This window comes from Solanum lycopersicum, chromosome 3 (genome assembly GCF_036512215.1).
Source record: "Solanum lycopersicum chromosome 3, SLM_r2.1".
Classification (NCBI taxonomy): Eukaryota; Viridiplantae; Streptophyta; class Magnoliopsida; order Solanales; family Solanaceae; genus Solanum; species Solanum lycopersicum.
In genome coordinates, this window is record NC_090802.1 from 48,915,546 (window position 1) to 48,933,573 (window position 18,028).

General features: G+C 38.3%; 1 protein-coding gene across 5 annotated transcripts; it reads right to left on the reverse strand.

Annotated features, from left to right (window-relative positions):
- Positions 1-777: 777 nt before the first annotated feature.
- On the reverse strand, positions 778-17,654 carry LOC138347237 (uncharacterized). Of its 5 annotated transcripts, XM_069294996.1 has the most exons (7): positions 16,243-17,654; positions 13,772-13,854; positions 12,528-12,701; positions 11,480-11,582; positions 6,751-6,827; positions 1,482-6,148; positions 778-1,023 (listed from the first exon to the last, which is right to left on the reverse strand). In XM_069294996.1, the coding sequence occupies exon 6, from the start codon at positions 6,143-6,145 to the stop codon at positions 3,908-3,910; it is 2,238 nt and encodes a 745-aa protein (XP_069151097.1). In that variant the 5' UTR covers positions 6,146-6,148; positions 6,751-6,827; positions 11,480-11,582; positions 12,528-12,701; positions 13,772-13,854; positions 16,243-17,654; the 3' UTR covers positions 778-1,023; positions 1,482-3,907. The 5 variants fall into 5 exon arrangements, with proteins under 5 accessions (XP_069151097.1, XP_069151096.1, XP_069151100.1 ...); XM_069294995.1 differs by lacking the exon at positions 16,243-17,654 and having other exon boundaries at positions 13,772-13,969; XM_069294999.1 differs by lacking the exon at positions 16,243-17,654 and having other exon boundaries at positions 4,909-6,148; positions 13,772-13,965.
- Positions 17,655-18,028: the final 374 nt, after the last annotated feature.

Consider the following 18,028-nt stretch of genomic DNA (forward strand, 5'->3'; position numbering starts at 1 on the left):
TAGACTCTCCCATATCATAGACTAGGCCAGGATCATTTGCATTCACTGAGTCCACCACCGAAATCAAATGGATCAGCAATCTTATCTGTATTCCCTTAGCTATAATTGGTTCCCCGGAAATGAGGGTCCGTTTGCCATGCTGCATGTACAACATGACAAGTTGATTTAGAAGAACCAAAAGATAAATGACAAATTAGATGTTTGCAGAGTAAAGACCTGTTGTGACAAGTGCAGACTTGATAGCAGCTGGAGACCAATGTGGGTGCAGGGACTTGAGCAATGCGACAATGCCAGAAATGTGAGGAGCTGCCATGGATGTTCCTGAATCAAACTTGTACGGAGTTTCATCAGGAGGAATAGCAGCCTATATATCGACTCCTGGAGCTGCTATATCCGGCTGCAACATTATCAAACATTAATTTTAGAATGGATAATTCATATGCTATTGCTTTTGTATTTACTAAAGTGTAAGCAATGGCGTAGTAAAATCATACCTTAAGTATTGCAGGGGCAACAGAATTAGGACCTCGAGATGAGAAGGATGCGATATGAGTTGAAACAGGTATCTGTCACGACCGGAATCTAGACCCCAGACGAGACCGGCGTCGTTGACCTCTCAGAGGTCGCAGACAAGCCTACTTATGTCATTCTTACTTTACATAGATTAATTTTAGCGGAAAATTTGAAATTTTTTATTCTTTAATCATACTTGCTGAACATTCTTAACATTTCGTAATCGTTCATCATCAACCATCTAACATTTAAGAGATAAGCAACTGAAAAAAATAATTCATTAAGTATTAATTGTATATCGGCCAAAATAGCACCAATACAAAGTTTGAACCAAAACAGGAAAGAAACGCTAGTGGAACATGCTCCACTAGCTCAACTCTAAAACTACGCTAGAATGTAAAACAGTAGCATCCTCGAAAGCATGAGGACCTACCAAACTCCGGATGAATACTGATGTCCGGATAGCTGCGACAACGAACCTGTAGCTCTAGCGTCCACCTGTGCCTGCACCTAAAAGTAGATATTCGTATGGAATTAGTACACACTTGTACTAAGTATGAGTATATGCAATTACACACCAGGGACATGCATGAGAGAGGGAGTTAAGAAGCGTGAGAGAGAGAGGACTATTTGGATTAGGAGACTAATTCAAGAATTAGTCAAATAACATTTAAAATAAATAAATACAAATCTATTTTATTTATTTACTTATTTATTTATTTATTCATTTAAAACGTGAAAGGACAATCATGCCCTTAAATACCTATTTATTCTTATTTATATAATTCTCTTCTTTTTTTTTGAATCGTTACATTATCCCCCCCTTAGGAACATTCGTCCCCGAATGACACTACCATTACACCTCATAATGTCAATCAGATCATAACTTAATTGCTATGTACAATCAACCAATAACAACAAATACGAAGAGATAAGGAACTATAGTCTTACTGAGTAGGAAGCCTAACCTCAAGAGTTGAAAAGATGTGGATATCGGGATCTCATGTCGGCCTCAGCCTCCCACGTAGCACCCTCAACAAGATGGTTTCTCCACAATACCTTCACTGTGGTAATCTCTTTGTTCCTCAGCTGCTTGACCTGTCTGTCTAAGATCTCAACAGGTATTTCCTCATAGGACAAGTCTTCACCAACCCCCAAACCTTCTACAGGTAGGATTGATGCTGGATCACCTAGGCACTTCTTCAATATAGAGACATGAAAGACTGTATGAACAGATGCTAGCTCCGTAGGCAATGCTAACTCATAGGCCACTTCACCCACGCGCTGTAGGATCTCATATGGCCCCACATACCTCGGACTAAGCTTCCCTTTTCTACCAAATCGCATCACCCCTTTCATAGGTGATATCTTCAAGTAAACTTGGTCACCAACGTTAAATTCTAAGGGTCGCTTTCGATTGTCTGCGTATGACTTTTGTCGGCTGTAAGCAGTAGCCAACCTGTCCCTAATCATTCTAACTTTCTCCAAGGCCTCATGAATGATCTCTGGACCCAAAATAGATGACTCTCCAACCTCGAACCACCCAACTGGAGATCTACACCTCCTACCATACAATGCCTCAAACGGTGCCATCCCAATGCTGGAGTGATAGCTATTATTATACGAGAACTCTATCAAAGGTAGATGGTCATCCCAATTACCTCTAAAGTCAATCACACACGCTCTCAACATGTCCTCCAATGTCTGAATAGTGCGCTCTGCCTGCCCATCTGTCTGAGGATGAAAGGCAGTGCCGAAGTGAGCCGAGGAGCCGAGTGACGTGCCAGCGCTGTAAGTTTCACCTGCGTGCCTAAGCTTTTCTGGAAAGGTCTCCAAAAATGCGAAGTAAACTGAGCTCCTCTATCTGAAATATACAAAGGAATCCCATGCCATCTCACAATCTCATCAATGTAGAGTCTCGCGTAATCCTCGGCCCTGTAAGTAGACTTCACAGGGATAAAGTGGGCAGACTTAGTCAATCTGTCCACAACAACCCATATAGAGTCATGCTGCCTCCTAGTCCTCGGAAGACCAACTACGAAGTCCATATTAATGGCCTCCCATTTCCAAGTCGGGACCTCAATAATCTGAGTCAGACCACCAGGCTTAAGATGCTCTGCCTTAACCTGCTAACAATTAGGACACTTAGCCACATAGTCTGCAATATCTTTCTTCATGCCATCCCACCAATAAATCTGCTTAAGTTCATGATACATTTTTGTGGAACCTGGATGTATGGAATATCTGGAACCATGGGCCTCTGTAACAATCTTGGTCCGTAAATCATCTACATCTGGTACGCACAACCGGTTCTGGTATCTAAGTATGCCATCATCTCCCAAAGCAAAAGACTCATTCATTTTTAACAACACTGAGTCCTTCATCTCCATCAACACAGGATCAAGATGCTGACCCTTTTTGACTTCCACTATCAGGGATGATTCAGAACTAGGGTGAACTGAAACACTTCCACTAGTAGAGTCAACCAACCGCACACCCAGTCTGGCCAATCTGTGTACCTCTTTCACTAGCTCCTTCTTCTCATCCTCAACGTGGGTTGTACTCCCCATGCTCATCCTGCTCAAGGCATCAGCCACAACATTAGCCTTACCTGGATGATAGTGCACATTCATGTCATAATCCTTCAGCAGCTCCAACCATCTGCGTTGCCGTAGATTCAGCTCCCTCTGCGTGAACACGTACTGGAGACTCTTATGATCCGTGAACACATCCACATGTACTCCATACAGATAATGCCTCCATAACTTCAACGCAAACACCACAGCTGCCAACTCCAAGTCATGAGTGGGATAATTCTTTTCATGAACCTTGAGCTGTCTAGAAGCATAAGCTATCACCTTACCAGCCTGCATAAGAACACATCCCAAACCGACCCTAGATGCATCACAATAGACAGTGTAATTCTCGCCACTCTTAGGCAGAGTAAGCACCGGGGCTGAAGTGAGTCTGTCCTTGAGCTTCTGGAAACTCTTCTCACAAGTATCCGTCCATTCAAACTTGGATTTCTTCTTTGTCAAGGTTGTAAGTGGGGCAGCAATGGAAGAAAATCCCTCCACAAACCTACGGTAGTAACCAGCCAATCCCAGAAAGCTACGGATATCGGTGGGTGTAAGAGGCTTTGGCCACTTCTTAACTGCTTCAGTCTTTCTGGGGTCCACTTCTACACCTTGATCGGACACAACATGGCCCAGGAAGGTCACTGATCTCAGCCAGAATTCACACTTGCTGAATTTGGCATACAACTGATGTTGTCTAAGTACCTGCAAAGTTAGTCTCAAATGTTGTTCATGCTCTTCCTTGGTCTTAGAGTAGATGAGGATGTCATCAATGAATACTATGACGAAAGAGTCAAGGTATTCACGGAAGACTCTGTTCATGAGGTCCATAAATGCAGCAGGTGCATTCGTGAGACCGAATGACATAACCAAGAACTCATAATGACCATAACGGGTATGAAAAGCTGTTTTTGGGACATCCCCATCCCTAACCCTAAGCTGATGATACCTGAACGAAGATCAATCTTAGAGAAGAAACTAGACCCTTGGAGTTGATCGAACAAATCATCAATTCTGGGAAGTGGATACTTATTCTTTATAGTGACTTTGTTGAGCTGCCGATAATCGATACACATTCTAAGGGTCCCATTCTTTTTCTTTACAAACAACACTGGAGCGCCCCAAGGGGATATGCTCGGTTGAATGAAACCCTTATCAGTGAGATCTTTTAACTGCACCTTCAACTCCTTGAGTTCTGCTGGAGCCATTCTATAAGGAGGAATTGAGATTGGTTTAGTATCAGGTTCTAAGTCGATACCAAAGTCAATCTCTCGAAGGGGAGGGACTCCAGGCAAATCTTCAGGAAACACATCTAGGAATTCATTTACTACAGGCACCGAGTCTATGGAAGGAACATCATGATCTAAATCATTAACACTCACTAGATGACATAATAACCCTTTGGCCATCATTTTATTGGCCTTAAGATTTGAAATCAAGGGGTTAGGGCGAGTCGGATTGTACCCATCCCAGACTAACTCTTCTTCATTAGGGAAACGAAACCTCACCACTCTACTACGACAGTCCAAGCAAGCATAATGGCTGTGAAGCCAGTCCATGCCAAGAATAATATCAAAATCATGCATGGGTAACTCAATCAAGTTTGCACACATAGCCCTGCCACTCACAACTATTGGGCAATTCTGGTATACCCTATCAGCTTTCACATTTTCTCCTAAAGGCGTACTAACCACTATAGGATCATGCAGGACTTCAGGTAGTACTTCAAAAGTAAGGGCAAGTAGAGGAGTCACAAAGGAAAGTGTAGACCCTGGATCAAGTAAAGCATAAACAGAAGTTGAGAATACTTGCAGCATACCTGTGACCACATCAGCGGACTTCTCCTGCTCCTCCCTACCTTTCAAGGCATAAAATCTGTTCCTCTTCGGAGGCTCGGCTGCTTCTGCATTATGTGGGGTAGGCCTAGGCTGAGCATTACCCCCAGCCTGACCTCTGTTCTGGGGACAGTCTATGACCATGTGTCCACTCTTACCACAACCGAAACAAGCATTAGTGCCCTGTCTACATTCTCCAAGGTGAGTTCGGCCACACTTAGTACAAGTCTTCCTTGGACGCTGCATCTCACCTCCATTGCCCCTCTTGGGTTCGGGTCTGCCTCCTCTAGGCGTTGTATTTCTCTGAGGGTCAGAATTTCCAGCACTCTGTTGCCCCTTCTTGAATTTGGGCTGCTCGCGGACGCCAAAATTGTTTCTATGGCCTCCATGGTTGGGACCTGCCTGATCTTGAGGCCTAGGCCTCCTAACATCACGTACACCTCTCCTCTTTCGGCTGTCCTCTACCTGCTGGACATGCATCATTAATCTAGAAAGGTTCATATTATCATGGAGCATCGCAGCCCGACAATCCTCCTCCAGGTCTCCATTGATTCCTGTGAGGAATCTGCTCATCTCCTCCCTGCTGGTAGAAACCAAGGGAGTAGCATACCTTGATAACTTCACAAACTTCAGGGAATACTCCCTGACAGTCATGGATCCTTGCTTGAGGTTGATGAACTCCTCAACCTTGGCCTCTTTCATCTCTCTAGGGAAGAACCTTTCCAAAAATGCTGTCTTGAACAGCTCCCAGGTGACTGGCACCCCTCCTAGGACACGGCTATCTCGCCACATTTTGCACCAAGTCTGTGCAACATCTTTGAGCTGGTAGGAAGCCAACTCAGCCTTCTCAATATCAGTGGCCCCCATGGCCACCAGTATCTTATGCAACTCGTCTATAAATTCCTGAGGATCTTCTGAAGTCTTAGCCCCTGTGAAAATTGGAGGATTCATCCTCGTGAAGTCTCGCAGTCTGTCAGCTATGCTGTGAACCGGTGGGTTTTCCCTTAGAACATCCTGCCGGTTGACTTGGGCAGTCATAGCTTGGGCCTGCATCGTGATGGCCTGTGCCATCTGGGCTAGAGATGCCCTCACCTCCGCATCAGTCAACCCTGCTGGGTTCACTGGCATGGCCACTCCTTCAGCTGGAGCCTGGGGTGGATTCTGATTACCCCTAGCTGCTGCTGCTCCCGTCCTCAGACCCTTAGTTCCCCAAGTATTCATTCTCTGAAAACAACAAGGTTGATGTTAGACACGTTCGTAACACCACGAATTCAAACATTAGGAAAAAGCACAATAAGATCAGAAGAAGGGAAGTCTTTCCTACGCATCATGCAGTCTCTAATCCAGGATAGTGGTGCACTTCACTACCATGACTTAGAAACTACTCAATGTGGTTGATGTGAACTCATTATTCGAGGAATTTAACCTAGCGCTCTGATACCAACTTTGTCACGACCGGAATCTAGACCCCAGACGAGATCGGCGTCGTTGACCTCTCAGAGGTCGCAGACAAGCCTACTTACGTCATTCTTACTTTACATAGATTAATTTTAGCGGAAAATTTGAAATTTTTTATTCTTTAATCATACTTGCTGAACATTCTTAACATTTCATAATCGTTCATCATCAACCATCTAACATTTAAGAGATAAGCAACTGAAAAAAATAATTCATTAAGTATTAATTGTATATCGGCCAAAATAGCACCAATACAAAGTTTGAACCAAAACAGGAAAGAAACGCTAGTGGAACATGCTCCACTAGCTCAACTCTAAAACTACGCTAGAATGTAAAACAGTAGCATCCTCGAAAGCATGAGGACCTACCAAACTCCGGATGAATACTGATGTCCGGATAGCTGCGACAACGAACCTGTAGCTCTAGCGTCCACCTGTGCCTGCACCTAAAAGTAGATATTCGTATGGAATTAGTACACACTTGTACTAAGTATGAGTATATGCAATTACACACCAGGGACATGCATGAGAAAGAATAGCTCTTTCCTAACAACATGATTTTTGGAAGTCAAGTCAGTGGACTTGCCAAATTGAGATTGGGAAAGTTATGCCATAAGAGTGACATGCATCATTATAATTATCGTATGGCACACAAAACATAACATATTCATATAACACATAACATATAACACATACTTTCTTTCATATTATTCATTCGTATACCATGAGACCTTATTATCATAGACCTAACTTTAAGACTTTCCAAAATGAGGGCTCAACATATGGGACCTCAACTAGGGAGCCTTCTTTAGCAAACCCAGAGTCTGCTTCACTCATTCATTCGTATTTCATTTCAATTCATTCATAGGCCAGTGCGAACACCAGATATACCTAGGATGTAGTTTAAGACTTTCATCAGGTTTGCTGTGCAATGATCAGGAATGACCTAATGTTATTACCTGAATCTAGCTCACCTCTTGATTATCCTATCCTAACACCTTCGGTATCATTCATTTCTTTATATGATTCATTTGAGGCTGGCCTCATTCATTCATTGGGAACTTTAACTTTAACCGACATAGATCATGTGAGCATCATGAAATCCAGTGTCTTCCCCACACCGAAAAGAGGTGGAATCACCGGCCAAAGCAATTCAATAACATGCTAGCGTATATGGGAATTTAACCCCGCCAGATCCCTATAGTGGCAATATAGGTTCAAAGACTAGGAGATGTATGGAGACCCATACCCGGCAAGCCGGACAGTCTCATCTCATGAGAATTACGTGAACCTCCGCCCTTCCCGAAAGAAGGCATCACCACTCATAGCTAGCCTATCGGTGCTCGGTATAAAGTTCCATTACATTCAACTCATACATCATAGAAGTTTGTTTCTAGTATGAGGACATCATAGCTCAATAGATGATTTCTCATCTCATCATTAGTATTAAGTGTTTTAAACTCAATATTTTTATTAGAGTATTCATAGAGACTGGTCTCTTCATTATCTTACACTCTCATTGGTGAGTATGTATCGGTAACATTTACTTAGGCTCATTTAAGATTGCTCTCATCATATGCATTAACCTCACATCATGATTGTCACCACATTCTTCATTTCATTATGTATATCTTAGGTTCACTTATTCTTGAACGTATGTTAAACTTATATATCTATACATACAAGCCATGAGGCTTCATTTATAGTTCGTTAAGTGAATTCTTGTTTTTCTAAGATTATGTATTACAAGACTTATGTATCTTGTATATATGCCAAGATCTTTGATTTTTGATCTAAGTAGATGACATTATTCTTGAATATTTCACTCACGTATGACTTATGCATCAATACGGAGGTTTGGACACGAGAACCCAAATTTTGAATTATTTGGATATCATTTATATTTTTCATTGATTTTAGTTCTAATATTAATAAATTTAGAACTCTAAGTTAAGTCTCAACATTTTCGTGAAATAATAAATTTTCTATTTTAATTAGAATTCTAAATTAAATTTCAATCATTTACATGAAAGAATAATTTTCTAATTTAATTAGAATTCCAATTTAAATCTCAATATTTACATAAAAGAATTAATATTCTATTTTTAATTAAAATTCTAAATTAAATCTCAATGTTTACATAAGAGAATTAATTTCCAACTTTAATTAGAATTTTAATTTACTATTATTATTATTTTTAATTAAATTCGCTTGAATAGGGAGGTTGTGGGTTCGAACCCCCACAGCCCCCCTTATTTTCCTCTTAATTTCGCTGGGAATGGAGGCTGTGAGGTGGCGGGTTCGAACCCCCACAGCCTCACCTTTATTCCCTTAATATTTTTATCCCCCCTTCAGCCCTGAGGTCGTGGGTTCGATCCCCACGCCTCGCATCCCCCTTTTTATTTTTATTTTTTTTTGTTGCGAACGGGGGTCGTGGGTTCGATCCCCGCCCCCAGCATCCCTTTTCTGTTTTTTTTTCTTTTTCGCGAATGGGGGTCGCGGGTTCGATCCCCGCCCCCAACATTCCCTTTTTAAATCTTTTTTTGTTAAGGCAGCTGCAGGGAGGTCCTGGGTTCGATCCCTGCAGGCCTCAAAACGTTTTTTTTTTAATTCTTTGACATCCAAAAATTTCCAGATTCTTTTTAAACCTATTTCTATGTTTTTGGAAATTTATTCCACTATTTTTCTGCACTTTTTCATCAAGTTTCACATTAGTTCTTAGGGAGATTTCATGGTTCATTCACTTCACTATGCTTCATCAAAATGAACATCACATTGCACACCCATTTCACACATAAAATACATGATAAATAAACAACTTATATACCCCAAAACAATGCCTAAAACACTACCCTATACACACCCATACATCAACTGTTTCCGGTCATATTTTGATGATCATTATCGCGATTTCCCGCACATAAACACATTCATATTTAATTTAAACACATCATTCATGCAAAAATCTAGCAGCACAACATACCCATCCTACAAATTCATTAGGGAGCTAAGGACAAGGACATACGAAGGGGAACAACCTTAGTTTCAAGAGTTTAAGAAACGTCCGAAAGAAAGTACTCTTGGAGAAAGAATTCCATGAGAGAAACCCATACCTTAATCGATGTTCAAACTTTAATGTTGCTGCCCGGAAAGCTCCTCCAACCCACTCCCAATTCACTTCAACGTACACCTCTCTCGACAAACCTCTCTTAGCCTTGACGTTTTGATTACTTTTTCTTTTGCTTAAAAATTTTTTTTTGTTAGTTCTTCAAGCATGAAAACTGTTGATGTTTTGTCAGAAATAATGTGAGGAAGATGGAGGACGTGAGAGAGGGAGTTAAGAAGCGTGAGAGAGAGAGGACTATTTGGATTAGGAGACTAATTCAAGAATTAGTCAAATAACATTTAAAATAAATAAATACAAATCTATTTTATTTATTTACTTATTTATTTATTTATTCATTTAAAACGTGAAAGGACAATCATGCCCTTAAATACCTATTTATTCTTATTTATATAATTCTCTTCTTTTTTTTTTGAATCGTTACAGTATCCCAAAATGAGTTTTTGGAGCACTCAACTTAACTTGTGGCTTCCTACATTATTTCTTAACAGTGGTTTTAAGCAACTAATGAAGTGATTTAAGATTTCTCAGGGAGTCCTCAGGGCGCCAGCCCCGAGAACCCCCCTTACCCCTACCCCCCCGGGAGTCCTTAGGGCGCCAGCCCCGAGAAACCCCCCCCCCCCTCCTACCCCCCTTACTACCTTTCTACCCCACTCGGAGTCCTCAGGGCGCACTCCCCGAGAACCCCCCCTCCCCCTCCTACCCCACTTACTACCTTTCTACCCCCCTTATTCCTACCAACCTAACCTTTATCCTACCCCACCCACCTAACCTACCTTTCAGTACGCTTCTAACCTACCTTTCCTCTACATACCCTTACCATTTCCTAATCCCCTATCCTACCCCACCTACCATCTACCTTTCTAACCTACCTCCTTATCCTACCCTACCCACCCAGCCTACCCTACCTCCTACTACCCCACTACTTCTAACCTACCTTACCCCCTACATATACCCCTACCACTTCCTAATCCCTCCACCCCGCACCCTCCCTCCCTTGGGACCTCGAGGCACCTTATCCCAAGCCCCCCCCCTCCCAAGGACCCCGAGGCGTTGTGCCTTGTGGTCCCCCGCCTCGCCCTTAGAAAGTATACAAATTTTGTTAATCATAATTTGTATTCCAAAATATTTAATAAACTATTCAGAGTTACAATTATCGAGAGAAAGAGTAACAGATGTATGTTAGCTGACAAAGAATGTAACAAAAGGAAAGGGATAGCGATATTTTCTTCTATATTCAATAGATTTATCATTAGATTTATCATTGAATATTATCAACTAATAAATATTGGATCCATTTCAATATATGAAACACCTGCGGAGATTAAGCTGGCAAAAAAACAACGGAAAGATATGTTTTTTTTTAAGGAAGGAATAGATGTGCAAGTAATCAATGATATACACCAACATATCACTAGAAAGTTATCATTCTTGAAAACATGTCATTCTTGGAAAAATATCAATCTTGGAGAGTGATCTTCAAAGTTTGTTTTATAGAGTGCAGGATGGACACTTGTGCTAATTAATTCTAAAATACTAATACAATAATAATGAAAATCTGCAGTCATTAACTTTGGCAAATGACAAGATTCACCAAGTCATGTTGCATTAAATCAGGCAGCAGATCCCAGAAGATAAAATTACAAGTTCATACGCTCACTTAAATGAAGTAGGGAAAAGAGAGAGCAAAGAACCATATTCGTGGCTAGTGAACTGAATGTTGATTAAAAAAAACTGAATGCTGACATGTGCATTTCAAGGACCCTTTCCGATATTTAGAGGAGAAAGTGTTGGAAACTACCTAACCAGGTTGGTTTAAATGTAATTCAGATGGTGCTTCTAAATTAAATCAACCTAGAGATCACATATAATTAAACAAGGTTGTAAAGGATCCAAAGTCGTGGATGGTGATACAGAAATATTAGTTCAACAGAAATTCAAAAAACCACAAATAAGGAGAGAAAGAGAACTGACTGAGATGTGAACAGTGGCATAGACTAAAATTCCACATTGAACCTGGTCATCAACCTACTGCAATGCACTTTCATTGTCCGGGATCGGAATCGGCTATTTGATGCTACAAAGAGGTCAAACTCTTGTAAAATTTGTCAATCCATAATAGATATACAACTGTTGAACACAAAATTTGCGACAATAATGTGACGTTGAAACAATTATCAGAGCATCTAATTGAACTTGCAAACGAGAGATCAGCAAAATTGCAGATATTCAGAGAGATGAGTTCTTGATAAAAAAATCAGAATGCATAAACAAAGAATACTCAAAGCTTCGTCTCAGCTGGCAAGTAAGCACTCCAACTTTGAGAGTGGCACATCTAGACACCTCAACTTGGTCTCAATTGACAATTAAACACTCCCAACTCTTGGTTCTAGGTTGCTCATTACTTTTTTGACATTCTTTCCATGAACATTCTGGTTGAACCTTAGATGCTACATCAGACTGTTTCTTTCCACGGACGAAGAAAACAAGCTCTCTCAGTCCACTTTTAGGTCCTTTTCCTACGTCATCATCTCTCTGCTACTCGAAGAAAACCAAGTTGTTGTAACATTGTTTAGTAGTTACCTCAGGCGGATTGTGATTGAGTTACTGGTGATCTACTTACAAAGGAATAGTGCTGCAAAGAAAGAGGTACGAATAACCTCTTAACCAGGAAGAGGCAGGGGAGTGCTTGGATGAATACCTTAACCCATTGATAACTTTGTGCGTTAAAAAGGTCTGACATGGTCGCAAAAGCAAAGAAAGAAGAAGACAAATCAACTGAAAAACTCATTTTCATCCTAAAAATTCCATCTATACAGGCTTATATTGATAAGGAAAAAATTAAAAATAATGTAGCACTAACTTGGTGCTAGTACATTAATATCGTCAGAACACTCCTATACACAAAAGCAAAAAGAAAAGGTTCTTCTGTACAATTATCCGTGTAATGAGTCTATGAAATTTACCAAGCTATTTTCATCTTGAAGATCAATCAAAAAGCCAAAAGTCATAAGCATCTAACCTTAATCTTCTGTACAGAATCTGCTTTTCTTTCAAAACATCTTGCATTTCTTCCCTTCCATAATTAATATCCAACAAACAGAAGCTGGTGTGGTTTTCCAAATCTTTCTCATAGGTTTCCAAATCTGACTTGCCACAGGACAGATTCTGTTTCAAATTCTCTTCTGACTTGGATCTATAATTGTGAAGTAGAATAATTTTAAGTTAATTAAATAGTAGTAGTGGTAATTTCAGGACCCTAAATACAACTAATCTTCACATGAACATGACAAATGCGTCAACTCGTGTTTAGGCACATAGATCCAGAGTAAACAAACAAAAATGATGGAATAAAGAAGACAAAAAAAAAGAATCATATATAAAAGCAGAGTTTCTGAGTAAATATTAAAATGCCATTACAAACAATACAACAGAAAAGATGGATCATCTTCGTTGGCAAGTGCTGAGAAGAGAGTAAACTACAAGTTTAACCCCACTAAATATATTTGCAGAAACAAAGACACCCTACACCCTCACATGGCATCATATATAGAAAAAATACATACAACACATTTCAACTTGTCTTTTGATTCAAAGTACTTCTTCTTCAGCTAGATATCCCTAATTCTGAAATTTTATTCCTTTTCTTTTTTTTAATTGGAATATAGAATAGGAATAATTGCTACTATTGTGGCCAAGAGTCTTGCATTTGAACCTGGTGCATCTCTATTTGCGCCTTTAACTTCAAGCAAGCCCACTGTGATCAAACAAAAATTCTTTTGGGACTTTGCTCAAACATCTCCACGGCAACAAAATCTAGCCAAATGTATATTAATATCAATTTTCAAAAACTCTGCCTCTATGAAGCTGCTAGTTATTGAAATTATCCATATTAATTTATTTTTTTCAGACTCCATTAGTGCAAAACTCAAAAAGTTTGGAAATTCATATTGAAGAGGTGAAAATCATTTGGGTAATTATCAGAATCGAACAATCATCAATTAATACAGAAAGAAAATAGATACATATAGGTAAAACAACACAGAAACGAGAAGGAAATGAATCGATGAAGATCCAAAGTCATCTCAATTGAATTCACTAAAATTAATCAATATACAAGAAGAAGGGTTTCAACAAAACAAAATTGTATGTTTCATTCCTAATACTAAGCAGTAACAGGAGATAGAGATAACACCCATGACTGATGTACCAAATTCCCGCAAAAACCCCAACCCTAATTCAGACAAAAATGGGGAAAAAAAGTACCTGAATACGAAAATGGATTCAAGAAACATAGCAATGTCTCTACTCCTTTGCCAATTTATTCCCGTCGCCATCTTCTTCATCGCCTAATTAGTAGTAATGTGAAAGAGAATGGTAGTGAGGAGGAAGAGAAGAGAAGAGAAGAGAAGAGAGAAATTAGATTTCAAAATAATTTGAAATTTGGAAACAAAATATCAATATAAGGAAAGTGGTTGTTACAAAAGAGCTGTTATTTGTGAAATTAGATATCAAATTAATTAAGAACGTAGTAATCAAATTTATAAAATTTGTCCTCAATTTAAATAAGATTAATTAACAAGCTTCACAATTTAAATGAAATAAAATAACAAAAAAAATGAAGACTAATTTTTTAATACTCATAAAATGTAGTGGTTAACTTCAATTATAAGAACTCTTACTAATGTTATTGACAACAACTTATGGAGAATATACTAAAACTTAACAGACAAATTTGTAAAATAAGGTTTGAAAAGATGGTTTCGATATAACGGAAAAATGGTCATATCATCATTTGAAAAGATAAAATGAATCACCTTTTAACGTAGTGGTTCCCCAATTCATTACAAACGTATATGCAAAGAACTTGGAATGCTCCGAAGAGCCAATTCAATCGTCTATTATATAAGAAAAATAACACATGTTTCGTAATTTTTTAAAAAATGCTTGTAAATGTAGAAATATGTGTTAAGACTCTTTATTTTAAATATTTTTTTCTCATCAGATGTGTAATACAACCTCTTATCCATATAATTCATGTCATTTTCAATGATATATCAGATATTAAATATTCAAAAAGATTAAAAAAGAATCAAATATTTAACTTTTATAAATTCTGAAATGTTTAAATAGTCATGTTCTTCAATTCTCATATATACTTACCGTTTGAGCACCAAATTCATACTAAATATATGAAATTCTTCTTTATTCGATTTGAAATTTCAACTACAAGTTCACTAGCACAAAGTCAATGAGCCTCAATCACAAATTTAAATTAATTTCATAAATTCATAAGACCAATAATTTGTTGTCTTCAAGCTTTCTCTAGCTTATCAATGAAATTTTCAACTTTTTCAATACTCACCATCACACTTTATGTTGGTGGGTGATTTTGTTGAAGAAGAAGAGAAGAAACTTTAGGGTTACGGTGGGAAAAGGGCTGGAGAAGAACAGAAATTAGGGTGATGCCGGAGTAAGTCAATGAAGAAATAAGTTTTTTATTTAAAAAGATAAATTTTTAAATTATATATAATGTATTTACATGCTTGAAAGCGAGTGTATTCACAAATTTTTCCAACTCAACAATATTTATGTCACATAGATTTGATTAATGATCAAGGAATTTCAAATATTATTTTTTGATAAGTTTAAGAGTCCAGTTGGTAAAGTATAGAGTAAAAGGGTTCAGAATACAAACTCATACAAGTATAAGTTTAAGAGTCCAGTTGATAAAGTATAGAGTAAGTACATCTTTTTTGATTTTCCATCTGATGTCTGGTACCAAATTGGAGTCCGACTAAATTCAGATTTGTGCCGAAAAGTTTCAAATTAGGGGTAAAGCACTCCCTTACAAAGGTTACTCTGAGTTCAGTGGAACTCGGACTCGAGACATCTGATTAAAGATAAAAGAGTACTTACCACTTCACTTCAGTAACCATCAACTTTAGATGTGATTGCGAATATGACTCACCTAATTGGACCATGTGATTGATAGCTAATTTTAACCATTCACAAACATGACAGTGCACCACTAAAAACTCGGGGGGTGGGGGGAAAGAAATTAGAAAAAATGTACGCAACACAAGTGAATCCAGAATTTGAAGGTTGATGGTGTCACATAGCTTTGAACATAGATGTATTGCTATTTACAAGATCCAAATAGGTTCAATATTTGGTTGGTTTGATAAAATTTGGCTTCAGTTCATATGTTCATCTTTGTGATTTACATAGATAAAATAGATCCAAAATTTTTTTTTATGAGAACTTGACACAAAGAAAAAGTGATTCAATGACGACATAACAATTTATCCACACAAATACCTCACAGTCTATATAACAAACTATAGGTCAACTGATATGTTTGGGTGTAGTGTCACCCCAACCCATACACATAGATCCACCCACAAATACCTAGTTTAGCGATCATGTGCATCATAAATTTTCCCATAAGCCGCCCCTGGCTGCAACCATTATGATGTCTTCTAAGAACTATCAAACTTCAGTTATTTAGGAGAATTTTAGTAGCTCAGTTAGTTGACTACTGAACTTTCACCTTATGAATGAGAGCTTAATTCTCAATTAATATATGTGTTTCATTAAAAAGGCAAATTCCATCTGTCGATGGCAATAAAAGTCTCTCTACGCTTGGGCAACAATTTCCAGTTATATATCTTGGAGCCCAGAAGAAGAAACATGCGTATTGTGGTTTTATAAGTTTGTGACTATTTTTCAATCACCTTGAGAATGCTGGTTATATTCCAATTAGCATTATTACAAGTGGATATTTGTCAAAGCAACTAGAAAACTCCAATCCTGTCAAACAATAGAAATGGAGAAGGAAAAGATGTCATGGAACTAAAAATAAAGAACAGTTTAATTTTAAGAAAGCAGAAGTCTTTGCACATCCTACCGTACAGGTGAGACCAAATTATGGCAAGATCAGGAACTTATTGAGTTATATACAACCTGAAAAGGATCTAAAATCCATTTTACCAAAGGTGTGCCCCTTTTGAACGAGAACCATGGGAGAGCAGGGTCAAATCCATCTTAATGGATAGAGTTGTCTTATACATGTACAAACAGAACGACAGAAGGATGCAAGTATACAGTAGAATATGACACCATGGTTATCCAAAAAACTAAGATATCTAAGAGTCTGGTGTAGCCAACAAGAATGAGCGTCTTAATCATGAAAACTAAAAAGGTTGCCCCAGCTGCTACAAATTCTATTGGGAAAAAAATTGTGAAAGCTGCTACAGAAGACTAAGTGCTGATTCATTTTTATCAAGGAAAACAGGAAGGATGTGTCAAATGGCTTACCAGAAAGAGGGAAATACCTCAACTTCATGTTCATACTGAACTGGTTGTTTGAGAGTTCAAGAAATCAACCAACATATCTTCTGCAGAGTTTCTTTTAATCATTTTAATTAGTTAGAAATCAACATGAACTAAACAGAAATTAGAGGTGAATGAAATTTTCACAGCTGAATAGACTCACGGACTAAAAAGAAGTGCACAGTTATTTTCACAATTGCTCTTTTACTAAACCATTCTCTATAGTACTCATGTTAATAGTTGATGCAACTCATGACCAAGAGTATTCCTAAAACAAACGGCTAGCACCTTCAAATGTTAAAGCAAGACTACAGAATCTTCTCTAACTGTTGTCATCCTCCTATGATGCTCTAATAGTTTAAAGTTCTCATTTCAGGCAACAGAGGTCCATGTAAAGACAGAAACAAAGTTTATATATGATATTAAAGTTAATCTAGCTGAAGAAACAGAAAGCAGCTATGTAGTACCTTCAAAAGATAAGAAATACAAGGCTAGTTAGGACATCATGCACCATGTTTCTTTTCTTTTTCAAAGGACTGCAATTCTTACAGCTGGCTTTGTTGACTGAATCAATATTTACAACAATGTAATGAAGAAGAATTTGATCAATGTTAAGCACAGATGTCAAAATGTGTTCAACATAAAACCCTCCTAAAAGAAATTGAAATGACATATAAGTCAAATTCGTAAATGACTTCACCTAAAATCAAGCAATTTTTGGTGGAAATGTATTCACTTAACATCTTCAATGAAATCTCTGCCATGGACATCAAAATATACGACTCTGGAGAGGTCCAGAGGGTAAGGCTTCACTGTTGACAAATGAGTCTCAAACTTTATATGAACATTGAAAACCCATTGCCAACACTAAGATAGATCCAAACAAAAAAAGTAAAGGAACCACGTTCCACAGAATTATGTGATATCTGACATAGTTGCTTAAGATAAAGCTCATTTGATGAGGAGTAGATATGAATCTATGGTTTATATGGAACACAGCTATTCTGCCAAAAATCCACAAGATTATTGTTTCTCCAGCAAAAGAATATGATTTATACAGTCAAGGAATTATTCAATCTTGTGCATCAGTTCAAAACTAAAAGAAGAATCAGGAGGCCAACTCGATTTTCAAGGATCAGTTCACGGAAAACAGTGACACTTAAATCAACAAAAAATTCAAAACACCAC